Source organism: Crotalus tigris, unplaced genomic scaffold (assembly GCF_016545835.1).
Source record: "Crotalus tigris isolate CLP2741 ecotype Arizona unplaced genomic scaffold, ASM1654583v1 scf7180000017631.5181431, whole genome shotgun sequence".
Lineage (NCBI taxonomy): Eukaryota > Metazoa > Chordata > Lepidosauria > Squamata > Viperidae > Crotalus > Crotalus tigris.
Genome location: NW_024096525.1, coordinates 5,052,004 through 5,064,409, shown reverse-complemented (window position 1 = coordinate 5,064,409; position 12,406 = coordinate 5,052,004). Strand labels below are relative to the sequence as shown.

The 12,406-nt window shown below is 43.7% G+C and overlaps 1 protein-coding gene across 4 annotated transcripts in view; it reads left to right on the top strand.

Moving 5' to 3' along the window:
* Window positions 1-12,406, top strand: part of SLC45A4 (solute carrier family 45 member 4) — a 105,415-nt gene that overhangs the window by 57,647 nt on the left and 35,362 nt on the right. For all 4 annotated transcript variants that reach the window (XM_039334581.1, XM_039334583.1, XM_039334584.1 and 1 more), the window contains one exon: window positions 2,749-3,482. In XM_039334581.1, the coding sequence (XP_039190515.1) occupies window positions 3,242-3,482 (241 nt within the window). In that variant the 5' untranslated portion in view covers window positions 2,749-3,241. The remainder of the gene's footprint in view (window positions 1-2,748; window positions 3,483-12,406) is intronic.

Sequence of the window (12,406 nt, the reverse complement as noted above, 5' to 3'; positions counted from 1 at the left end):
CACAGGGCAGCCTCAGAATTCAGCCTGATGTTCCTTCGAAACCAGCACCCTCTTCAACTGCAAGGCTGAATATTAGCTAACATAGGGAGTGGTGTCATTAAAATGTGTATATCTCTACATGGGCATACCAGCTGAGGCGCGTGATCCCGTCTTTGTACATGTGCAGACCAGCTGAGACACGTGATCCCGTCTTTGTACATGTGCAGACCGTGAAGCATTTGAATGGGGCACTTGGCAAAACCAGCTGAGGCAGCAAAGCCGCCCTTCTCCGTGTGTTAAAACAGGCCCCTTCTGGGAAATGTTACGGCAGCTGCTTCCAAAGATTTCTCCAGGGCTCTGCACGTGTCCTCAGGATGCTGCTCATCCTCTCCACCACCTGTTCTCCTTGTTCCCTTCTGGAGGCTTCTGGTGGTACCCAAAGCAGAACCTCCAGATTCAGTCACCGTTTTGTTCCATGTAGCATCAGCCTTGGGAACTTTCAAGCTTCCTCTTTCGGCTACGTGCTAAAAATGAACAGTGATTGCTCCTCGAAGCACGAAGCCGAAAACCCCAGCCTGAAGATGACGAATGGGACTTCGTCGAAACGTCGCCAAGACACTTCCAATTTGATGCGGGAGAAAACCCGAATAACCAAAGACCTACATACAAACACCTGCGAAAACCTCAGAAAATACACACACACACACACACACACGCACACACACAGGGCTTTTTTTTGTCGTAGAACACCTTTTTTGGATGGAACCTTGTAGGGTAGGTGGGTTGTATGACAGGTGTGAGTTCTGGCACTTTTTTCCCCCACAAAAAAGCACTCTGTGTCTGTGTGTGTGTGTGTATCTGTTTTCTGAGGTTTTCGCGGGTGTTTGTATGTAGGTCTTTGGGTATTCGGGTTTTCTCCCGCGTAAAATTGGAAGTGTCTTGGAGACGTTTCGACGAAGTCCCATTCGTCATCTTCAGGCTGGTGTTTTCAGCTTCGTGCTTCGTGCTTGCATACATATATATGTATGCAAGTATGTATGTATGTATGCACGTGCATGGGTAGATATATACTTTCTTTTGAGAGCAGGCAACAGAATTTCATTTTTGATGTGGGCCAGTAAAAAAATGACACAATAAAGGTTATTTTATCCATCTTATCAAGTCTGGACATGCACAGGAGAGGAGAACATGGGAACCAGCTGTGCTCTCTGTGTTTTCTTGCAGATGTTTCATTACCCGACAAGGTAACATTATCAGTGCTAGAAGGGAGTGGGATTTGTGGAGAGGAAGAGGGGGAGGGAAGAGGAGGGGGAGGAGGACAACGACTATGGAGTCCTGGGTGCTCTCTGAGCTTGGTGGTTTTCTTGCAGATGTTTCATGACCCAACTATGTAACATCATCAGTGTTAGGAGGGAGTGGGGTTTGTGGACAGGAAGAGGAAGAGGGAGAAGGAGGAAGGCAATGAAGCCTAAATAAGAACTTTGAAAAAAAAAGGATATATAGTGATTTAACAAATCAACTTTTATAAATATAAGTGAAAAAGATGTTATGGGTAGATGTCATAAGATAGATAAGCAGTATAGTATTTTTATAACATATGAAATATGAAAATATTGGGGTGATGTATTTACATGGAAAATTTGGATATTTGGATGTTAAATGCTGAGAAAATTGTGACTGATAAGAATTGTTGGAATATTAAGGTTAATTAATTAAGCTTAGACAAGATTTATGAAAATAAGATATATAGTGGACCAATAAGATGATTTTTGTAAAAATAACACACGCTGATAAGGGGGGAAAAATGTCACATACGGACGCTCTTATCGTTGGTACAAATGTGGAAGAAAATGTTTATATATTTAATCATTTATGCATTGAAAATATTAAAAATTATATTTGTTTAAGGTTGAAGGAGAATACGATTAGGAGAAGAGGAGATCAAAGAAACATACTATTAATCAATATACTAATTATGGAAGTATAAAAATTAATTATTATTGACTGTTAATTTACTACTATTGACTGTGCGTTTTTTTCTAAAAAATGTATGAACCAAGACAATACGCTGTATACCAGGCACTAAGGGTTGTAAAAAAATGTTGTTGTTAGTTGCGAAGTCATGTCCGACCCATCGCGACCCCATGGACCACGTTCCTCCAGGCCTTCCTGTCCTCTACCATCTTCTGGAGTCCATTGAAGCTCACACCTGCTTCAGGGACTCCATCCAGCCATCTCATTCTCTGTCGTCCCCTTCTTCTATTGCCCTCCATCTTTCCCAGCATTAGGCCCTTCTCCAGTGAGTCCTTCCTTCTCATTAGGTAGCCAAAGTACTTGAGTTTCAACTTCAGGATCTGGCCTTCTAAAGAGCAGTCAGGGTTGATCTCCTCTAGGACTGACCAGTTGGATCGCCTTGCAGTCCAGGGGACTCGCAGGAGTCTTCACCACCGTAGTTCAAAGGCCTCAATTCTTTGGCGCTCAGCCTTTCTTGTGGTCCAGCTTTCACAGCCATACATTGCAACTGGAAAAACCATGGCCTTGACTATACGTACTTTTGTAAAAAAAAAAATAGTAAAACATTTAAAAAAGAAAGATACACTAAGAGAGCTTGCTTAAAAGAGTGGACTGTTTTTGCCCGGAGGGCCACAAGAGTGAACGGAGGCCTTGTTTTGATGAACGAAAGGCGGGGCCGCTCTCTACATGTCTGTTAATCCGTGACTTGATTTGGTTTTTATTTGATTTTATTTTCCTTTTTTTTTTTGCTTCCAGATTTATCAGCCGCTCGATGGGGATTTGCATCACCTCTTCACCTTTGTGTAGCCAGAAGAACGACTTCAGCACCTCTTCATTTATAATTATGAAACTGGTATTAACTGAATGGCAATTATGGATTTTTAACTCTAGATCCCAGTAAGCAAAAAGCAAAAAAAAAAAAAAAAAACCACGGAATCCAGCCAAGCCATATGTTGAAAATTTTCTTTCTTTCTACCAAATAAGTTGGATGTTCCTCTGAATGTTGGAAAGCCTTTGTGAAGATTCGATGCCAAAACCCGTTTTGCGCCCGAGGGGAATTACAAATACCGCTTGCACACGAAGGGACGGGACGCCATGAGGAGCAGCGGAAGGCACCCTAATTTATCGCTAGAGATGATAGAGTTATTTATATAGAGGTTTTAAAAAGAAAAAGAAAAGAAAAAAGGAAGAAGAAAAATAATAATAATAAATCTTATAGATATATCTAAAAAAAATATATGTATTTTTTATGGTGATAAAAATGGCTCCCCAGAATGCTGACTCAGAATCTATGCAAGTCCAAGAGCTTCCCGGCATTCAGCTCCAGAAACCCGGAAAGGAGCACGAGAGCAAAGAAGAGACTGTAAGCGAAGGATCCATAGACCGTATCCCGGTGCGGCTATGGGTGATGCACGGCGCCGTCATGTTTGGCAGAGAATTTTGTTACGCCATGGAGACAGCTTTGGTGACGCCAGTATTGTTACAAATTGGTAAGTCCAATTGGTGCCGGGCATCCTTAGGAGAGGGGTCCCTGGTGCTCTCTGAGCTGGGTTGTTTTCTTGCAGACGTTGCGTGACCCAACTAGGGAACATCATCAGTGCTAGAAGGAAGTGCGGTTTCTGGGGGGGGGAGAGGAGGAGGACTGTGGAGTCCTTGGTGCTCTCTTGGTGGTTTTCTTGCAGACGTTTCATGACCCAACTAGGTAACATCATCAGTGCTGGTAAGGAGTGGGGTTTGCGTAGAGGAGGAGGAGGAGGACTGTGGAGTCCTTGGTGCTCTCTGAGCTGGGTTGTTTTCTTGCAGATGTTTCATGACCCAACTAGGGAACATCATCAGTGCTAGAAGGGACTGGGTTTTATAGAGTTGAGAGGAGGATGAGGATGAGAACTGTGCGGTGCTTGGTGCTCTCCGAGCTTTGTTGTTTTCTTGCAGACATTCATGACCCAATTAGGTAACATCATCAGTGTGAGAAGGGAGTGGGTTTTGAGGAGGAGGAGGAGGAGGAGGAAGAGCGTGAGGTCCTTGGTGCTCTCTGAGCTTGGTTGTCTTCTTGCAGACGTTTCATTACCCAACTAGGTAACATTATCAGTGCTAGAAGGGAGTGGGATTTGTGGAGAGGAGCAGGAGGAGGACAACTGTGGAGTCCTTGGTGTTCTCTGAGCTTGGTTGTTTTCTTGCAGACGTTTCATGACCCAACTAGGGAACATCATCAGTACTAGATGACAATGGGGCTTGCTGTCTTTTTATATACTAAAGGAGATTTCTTGGTGCTCTGTGAACTTGGTGGTTTTCTTGCAGATTTTTAATTATCAGTGCCCTGATGATGCAAGAAAACCATGAAGTTCAGAGAGCACCAAGCACCCTTCATTTCAAATCTTCTCCTTCATTGGCATCATTGGGAGAGGTTGACAGGTTCCTGATCTTGAGATCCATGGAGCTTCTGGCCCTCCTGAAGCTTTCTCAGCTTTGATGAAAGGGGTAGCCCCAAAGCACCAGACACATGGTCATCGCTGTGCAAGATTACCCTTCAACCCAGAAGCATTGACGTGGTTGTGACGGGTCCCCCGCTTTGAGGTCCACAAAGCTCCTGGCCTTCTTGACGCATTCTTCACCTTGGTCAAAAGTGATACCCAAGAGGTATCTAACGTGTGGTCTTCTCACTACAAGGTTTGCTCTTCAGCTCGGAAACATGGGCGTTGTACATGATTGTGGGAGGCTGACAGATTCTTCACTTCTGGTCTTCACAAAGCTTCCGGTCTTCCTGAAGCATTCTCACCTTTGGTGAAAAGTAAAGCCGAGGACGATCTGCTATGTGGTCATCACTCTGTAGGGTTGCCCTTGTCATGAAATAGCAGGCATGGGGTTGTTTTCCAAGCTAGCGTGGTGGGATCCTGTAGGAAACCTGGTGCTGATGTCAACAACTCAAGTCAGCAAACATATCTAATTATGCTTCTTCCTCCTGTTTTCCCCATGACAAGAACCCCATGAGGGTGGTTGACCTGAAAGAGAGTGGTCCAAGATCACCCACTTGGCTTTTATGCCTAAAGTGGGACTAGAATTCACAGTCTCCTGGTGATTGGCCGATTGGCCGAAAGTCATCCAGCTGGCTTTCATGCCTAAAGCGGAACTAGTACTCTTAATCTCCTGGTGATTGATCCAAGGTCACCCAGCTGGCCTTCATGGCTAAGGCGGGACTACAATTCACAGTCTCCTGGTGATTGACACAAAGTCGCTCAGCCAACTTTTATGCCAGATGCGGGACTAGAACTCACTGCCACCTGGTGATTGGCCCAAAGTCACCCTGCTGACTTTCATGGCTAAGGCGGGACTAGAACTGCCAGTCTCCTGGTAATTGACACAAAGTTGCTCAGCCAACGTTTATGCCGGATGCGGGACTAGAACTCACTGTCTCCTGGTGATTGGCCCAAAGTCACCCCGCTGGCTTTCGTGGCTAAGGCGGGACTAGAACTCACTGTCACCTGGTGATTGACACAAAGTCGCTCAGCAACTTTTATGCCAGATGCAGGACTAGAACTTACTATCCCCTGGTGATTGGCCCAAAGTCACCCTGCTGACTTTCGTGGCTAAGGCGGGACTAGAACTCACTATCACCTGGTGATTGGTCCAAAGTCACCCTGCTGACTTTCGTGGCTAAGGCGGGACCAGAACTCACTGTCACCTGGTGATTGGTCCAAAGTCACCCTGCTGACTTTTGTGGCTAAGGCGGGACTAGAACTCACCATCTCCTGCTGTTTGGGGCAAAGTCACCAAAGTCAATTCTTTAAAGAGTTTGTGCTGAACAATCTCTTTTCTCCTTTTTTAATTTGTAGAAACAGTTCCATAGGTTTGTCTCCTAGAGAAACCAAGATGAAACATTGCCTTAGACCTCAGAGGCCTTTCCTTCTCTTAAAGAAAGCCAACAGCTGATAGGGAAAAGGTGTCACTCCAGATAACAAAGTACCACAGCTACTTTTTCCTCCCTCTCCTATCCGTGTAATGCTCTGTTGCTATCTCTCCAAAGAGATTACTCTTTCAAAACTACTGCAGTCCCAGTTCTTTTTTTTTTTTGTAAAGTTTTTTATTGATTTTTTTTCATATAATTCAATAGTACTTATTCAACAAACGTGTTGTTTGAGTTTATCATTCATGAATACAAATTTAATTCCTAATCCTTTATTCTTTTCTCCAGCTATTGATAAAATAAGTCCCAAGTTTGAAAGTATTCTGTTTCTTCTTTTTCTTTCAACCTCATAGTAAGTCTATCCATTTCCGCACATTCTAGTATTTTTTTTTTTTTAATTATCTCTTCCTCTGGTGGTGTTTCTTCCTTTTTCCAATATTGTGCAAATATGATTCTTTGCCGCTGTTATCCCATGTAAAATCAAATACATACTTTGTTTATCTATCTTTTCTGGCGTTATATCTAATAAAAAAAATGTTCAGGTTTAAAAATCTGCGTGCTTTCCCAACATCTTTTCTAGCCAAGTATGTATTTTTGTCCAGTACCTCTTTGCTTTAAAACATGTCCACTGTACATGATAATAAGTTTTTATTAACTTTGAAAATGGAAGATGAATAAGTTAAAGAAACAAATGATAAGATGGGCGAAAAATTTTGGATATAATATAGAATTAGAAGATGGCAAAGCTTATGGGAAAGAAACTATAAATTGACAATGTCAACTTCCTAGAAAGAAGATTTCTATAAAATGTTTTATAGATGGCACTTGCCACCAGCAAGATTAGCAAAATGTTTAAAAATATGTCAGAGAGGTGTTGGAAATGTAAACATAAGTCAGGCACGTATTATCATGTTTGGGTGAACATGTGATAAAGCAAAGAACTACTGGAAAAAGATACATACTTGGTTAGAAAAAGTGTTAGGAGAACATGTCGATTTTAAACTAGAAAAGACTAATAAACAAAGCTTATATTTGAACGTTATAACAGCGGCAAGAATCACATTTGTCCAATATTGGAAGAATGAAGAAGTACCATCAGATGAAGAAATAATTTTTAAAAATGCTAGAATGCACAGACATAATAAGTACCTGACTTAACGTTTACATTTTCAACATCTATCCGACATATTTTTAAACATCCCAGTTCTTAAGACAAACTTTTCAAGCCATATTTTGTGACCAAATTTGCTCTAGTGTTAAGTAGCGCGTAGAAAGTCTGTGTGGTGCTTCGGACACAGCTTTGAAGCATGAACGTAGCAGCAGTCTAGAAGAGGGACCCCCAACACCTGGGCCTGGGCCCACTAGCGGGCCTTGAGCTCTGCAGGATCGGGCTGCAGAAGTGGTGGGCCAGTGCGGGCATGTCCGCTCACATCCCCACTTGCATGGGCAAGCACACTCCATTTGCACAAGCGGCGGGCACGTGTGCTTGCCCCTTGCACTAATAATACTAATAAAGTTGGAAGGGACCTTGGAGGTCATCTAGTCCAGCCCCCTGCTCAGGCAGGAAATCCTATACTATTTCAAACAAATGGCTGTCCAGTCTCTTCTTAAAAACGTCCAGTGTTGGAGCATTCACCGCTTCTGGAGGCAGGTGGTTCCACTGGTTAATTGTTCTCACTGTCAGGAAGTTTCTCCTTAATTCTGTGTTGTTTCTCTCCTTGATTAGTTTCCATCCGTTGCTTCTTGTCCTGCCTTCAGGCGTTTTGGAGAATAGCTTGACTCCCTCTTCTTTGGGGCAGCCCCTGAGATACTGGATCACTGTTATCATGTCCCCCCTTGTCCTTCTCTTCATTAAACTAGACATTCCCAATTCCAGCAACCGTTCCTTATATGTTTTAGCCTCCAGTCCCCCGATCATCTTTCTTGCTCTTCTCTGCACTCTTTCTAGAGTCTCAACATCTTTTTTACATTGTGGGGACCAAAACTGGATGCAGGATTCCAAGTTTGGCCTTACCAAGGCATTGTAAAGTGCTATTAACACTTCACGTGATCTTGATTCTGATCCTCTGTTAATGCAGCCCAGCACTGTGTTGGCTTTTTTGGCAGCTGCAGCACACGGCTGGCTCATATTTAGGTGATTGTCCACTAGGACTCCGAGATCCCTCTCACAGTTGCTACTATTGAGCAAGATGCCACCTATACTATACCTGTACATTTGGTTTTTCTTGCCTAAATGTAGAACCTTACTTTTTTCACCATTGAATTTCATTTTGTTAGATAGTGCCCAGTGTTCAAGTCTGTCCAGATCCTCCTTTATCTTAAGCCTGTCTTCTGGAGCTGCACTTGCCCTTGCCCATCACTCGTGTTGGACCGTCCCCTCCCACCCCCAGCTGGTCCCTAAAACTGGAAAGGTTGAGAAACTCTAGTTTAGAACGCCTTAAAAACAGCCACATTGCTTTCATGGGATTCTGCTGTCACTTCCCAAGCCAGCCCTCACACACTCCAGAATCCGGAGCTCTGGACAAACTGTAGGAGATAGGCCAGTCCTGAAGGATCAACTCTTTATGTCTCATTCCTAAACTTACTCACAGTTGCCAAAATTGCCTGTGTGGTGGATGGTATTTACGTTTGCCTGGATAAAAGATAAAAGCATTTTGCTAAATGGGTCTCAAACCAGATCATCTTTACCTAACCGACCTCACACAGTGTTACTTGTGATTAGGATTTTACTCGGTCCCAGCCCTTTAGGACGGTGTAAGAAACCTTTAATAAAATAGAGCTGGAAGGGACCTTGGAGGTCTTCTAGTCCAGCCCCCTGCTTAAGCAGGAGAACCTATACCGTCTCAGACAGGTGGGTGTCCAGTCTCTTCTTAAAAACCTCCAGTGATGGAGCATTCACAAATTCTGCAGGCAAGTATGGTCAGGCCAGGTTCTCATTTAACATTCTCAGATAACATTCAAGGATTATTCCAGAGCAGAATAGAATAACAGAGTTAGAAGGAACCTTGGAGGTCTTCTAGTCCAGCCCCCTGCTCAAGCAGGAGAACCTATACCATCTCAGACAGGTGACTGTCCAGTCTCTTCTTAAAAATCTCCAGTGATGGAGCGCCCACGGTTTCTGGAGGCGAGCTGTTCCACTGGTTAATTGTCCTCAGTGTCAGGAAGTTTCTCCTTAATTCCAGGTTGCTTCTCTCCTTGACCAGTTTCCAACCATTGTTTCTCGTCCTTCCCTCTGCTGCTTTGGTGAACAACCTGTCCCCCTCTTCTTTGTGGGAGCCCCTCAGATACTGGAACACTGCTATCATGTCTCCCCTATTTCTTCTTTTCTTTAGACTGGCCAAACCCAAGTCCTGCAGCCGTTCTTCGTATGTTTTAGTCTCCAGGCCTTGGATCATCTTAGTTGCTCTTCCCTGAATTTTTTCAAAACTCTCAACATCTTTTTTGTGATATGGTGACCAAAATTGGCTGCAGCATTCCAGGTGTGGCCTCACCTGGGTTTTACAAAGCGGTACTAATAGTTCATCAAACTTGATTTAAATTGGGTCAGGGGAGTTAGCCGCAGGAACTGCCAGTAGTCTTCCACTTACGACGACAAGGGAGGCCAACATTTCTGTGGTTTAAGTGAGACATTTGCTAAGGAGGTTTTGCCCTATTTTATAGCCTTTCTTGGCACAGTTGTTAAGTTACAGTTGTTAAGTCATTCGCTCCAGTTGTAAAATTAGTGACACACTTGTTAAGTGAATCCGACTTTTCCCGTTGAAGATTGTAAAAGGGGATCCAGTGACCTGGGGAAACAGCAATGGTCAGAAAAAGGAACCGGTTGCCAAGCGTCTGAATTTTGACCACCACAATCATGGGGATGCTGCGAAGGTCGCAACTTTGAAACAGGGTCCTAAATATGTCACATGTGTCAGTGCCGTCATCACTTTGAACAGTCACGCAACAAACTGTCGTAAGTTGAAGACTACTAACTGTACGAATTGTTGAAGGAAAAATCTTCACCAGTGTCCAGTCCAAGCTGGGAATAAACGACATGGCGACTGCTTTAGAAAGAAGGGTGCAGTTTATTGAAAAGGAGAGCCAGACAGAAAGATGGCTCTGGAAGAAAAGAGAGAAGAGCATACGTAGGGAATGGGTTTTTATACCCTCTGGGGCTTTTGTTTGGAGTTATTTCCTGTTCCTGTTTGTGTCAATGCTGCAAATACTGTATATTCTTGCTTTGACAATATGCAAAACTGTCTGGTAATTACTGGGTTAATACACAGCTTAGAGTGGGGGGGAGAAAAAGCCCGGGAAAGAAAGAGGAAGTAAACTTTTGACCTTCACACTAATTGGATAATGTGACTTGTGACTGCAAGACAAGGGAGGGATTTAGCAAGAAAAGGTTGATGCCAGCGACAGGAAGTCAGATTCTGGCATCCATACGTCCATGATGGTGACCGGCAGAATTGTAGCTCTGTAATAAAGACTTTAGGAAACATGCCTGAAAGTTCTTTGAAGTGCTTCATTAGTCGGAACCTGTGACAGTTTGAGGTTTTGTATTTCCTGTGTCATTGTACTTTGACCTGAGTCGGAGTGTGCCTTTTTGGTATTGGCGGGTTAATCCTATTACGCCCTGTCTTAGAATTTGGATGGGGTATGTAGATTTTAAGGGTCTTCGTCTTCCTAATCTCTTCAGCTTCTATCTGGAAGGCTCCAACCTTCCTGAATGGATTATTACATCTGCATTTCTACATCTGGTTTCTGCTCAGTTGTCTACTGGTTGTGGGGGGGGGAGACGTTTCTGCCTTTTTAAAGATCTTCTCCATTATTCCTTTGGGGAAATATATTCTGCCTTTTTTAATATTCCCCCAAATATTTCTTTCTCTGGATTCTTTCCCACAAAAGCTTCCCCCGTTACCTTCGTCCACGGCGGTGGAGTATATAACAAAACTGAAACTCAAGAAGGATTGACCTTAACTGGAAGCCACAGTGATCATGTAAGCTCAGTGTTTCTCAACCTTGACAATTTTAAGGCATGTGGACTTCAACTCCCAGAATTCCACAGCCAGCAATGCTGGCTGTGGAATTCTGGGAGTTGAAGTCCACATGCCTTCAAATGGTCAAGGTTGAGAAACACTGATTTAATGCAAGGCTCCAGTTTTTCGAACAGACGCTAGCATGTAGGATCCTCCGTGGTCTTATGTCAGTGTTTCCCAAACTTGACAATTTTAAGGCATGTGGACTTCAACTCCCAAAATTCCACAGCCAGCAATGCTGGCTGTGGAATTCTGGGAGTTGAAGTTCACATGCCTTAAAATTGTCAAGGTTGAGAAACACTGATTTTTTGTAGTTGAAGGTCTTATCTTAAATTGGTCTGTTAATTGTTGGTGGATGGGAAAGACAATAAAATGTTGGCTTTGTGGAAACTTCAGCCGCTTGTTTGCTAAGTCATACCAAGCACCAAGGAGGTAAACCGTGGGCGGTGAAATTTGCAGAATAAGGAGCTTAGCTTGTGAAACCTTAAGTCTGGAAAGTTTCCTCCTTTGAAGCCTGGTGAGTTCCATCCTGCCCTGACATGCCTATAAAGCTGGGGGCCGCCTTGCCGCATTTTTCTGCAACCAAGAAAAACCTGGTTCCAGACATCCAAACAGAGGTCACTTTCTGGAACGGGGTGATTAAACGGCCAGAGTTCCTGAGATTTGTCCCCCGTTGAAACTAGTTGATCTAGTTTTGGATCTAACCCAGAACGAAGGAGAAATTAGTAGTAGTAGAAGTAAAGAGAAATTTTTTCCTGAGAATTAGAACATTTAATCAGTGGAACAGCTTGCCTCCAGAAGTTGTGGATGCTCCAACACTGGAGGTTTTTAAGAACAGATTGGACAGCCATTTGTCTGAAATGGTATAAGGTCTCCTGCTTGAGAGGGGGGTTGGACTAGAAGACCTCCAAGGTCCCTTCCACTCTGCTGTTCCATTATTCTTCTGTTATCTCCCATATCCTTCATAACAGTCCTACCCTACTGCTATGCAGGGATTAGGATAAAATCCACAGGGTGATTCCTGCTAATCACTGGTCACCAGTGTCTTCCAAGGAGGTGATTCTGTGAGGCCTCTAAGGCAGGGGTGGTCCAAAGCTGGCCACTTTTAAGACTTGTGGACTTCAACTTCCAGAATTCCCCAGCTAGCTGGGAATTTGAAGCCTGCCCATCTTCAAGTGACCAGGGCTGAGAAACATTGCTTCCTAAAGTCCACCCTTGTCGAGATGAATCCATTGTACGATTCAGCTTGCCAGCAAAATGATTGATCGCGGAGGGTTGCTGGATGATGCTCATTAAGACCCTCCAGCTTTGGCCAAAACAGTTTAGCACTCAAGAATGGAGACAGACAAAGAGATGGAGACTAATCAAGGAGAGAAGGAAACTGGAATTAGGGAGTAAATTTCCTAGCAGTGAGAACAATTCACCAGTAGAATGACTTGCCTTCAAAAGTTGTGGGAGCTTCATAAGACAGCCATTTTAAGAAGACAGCCATTTG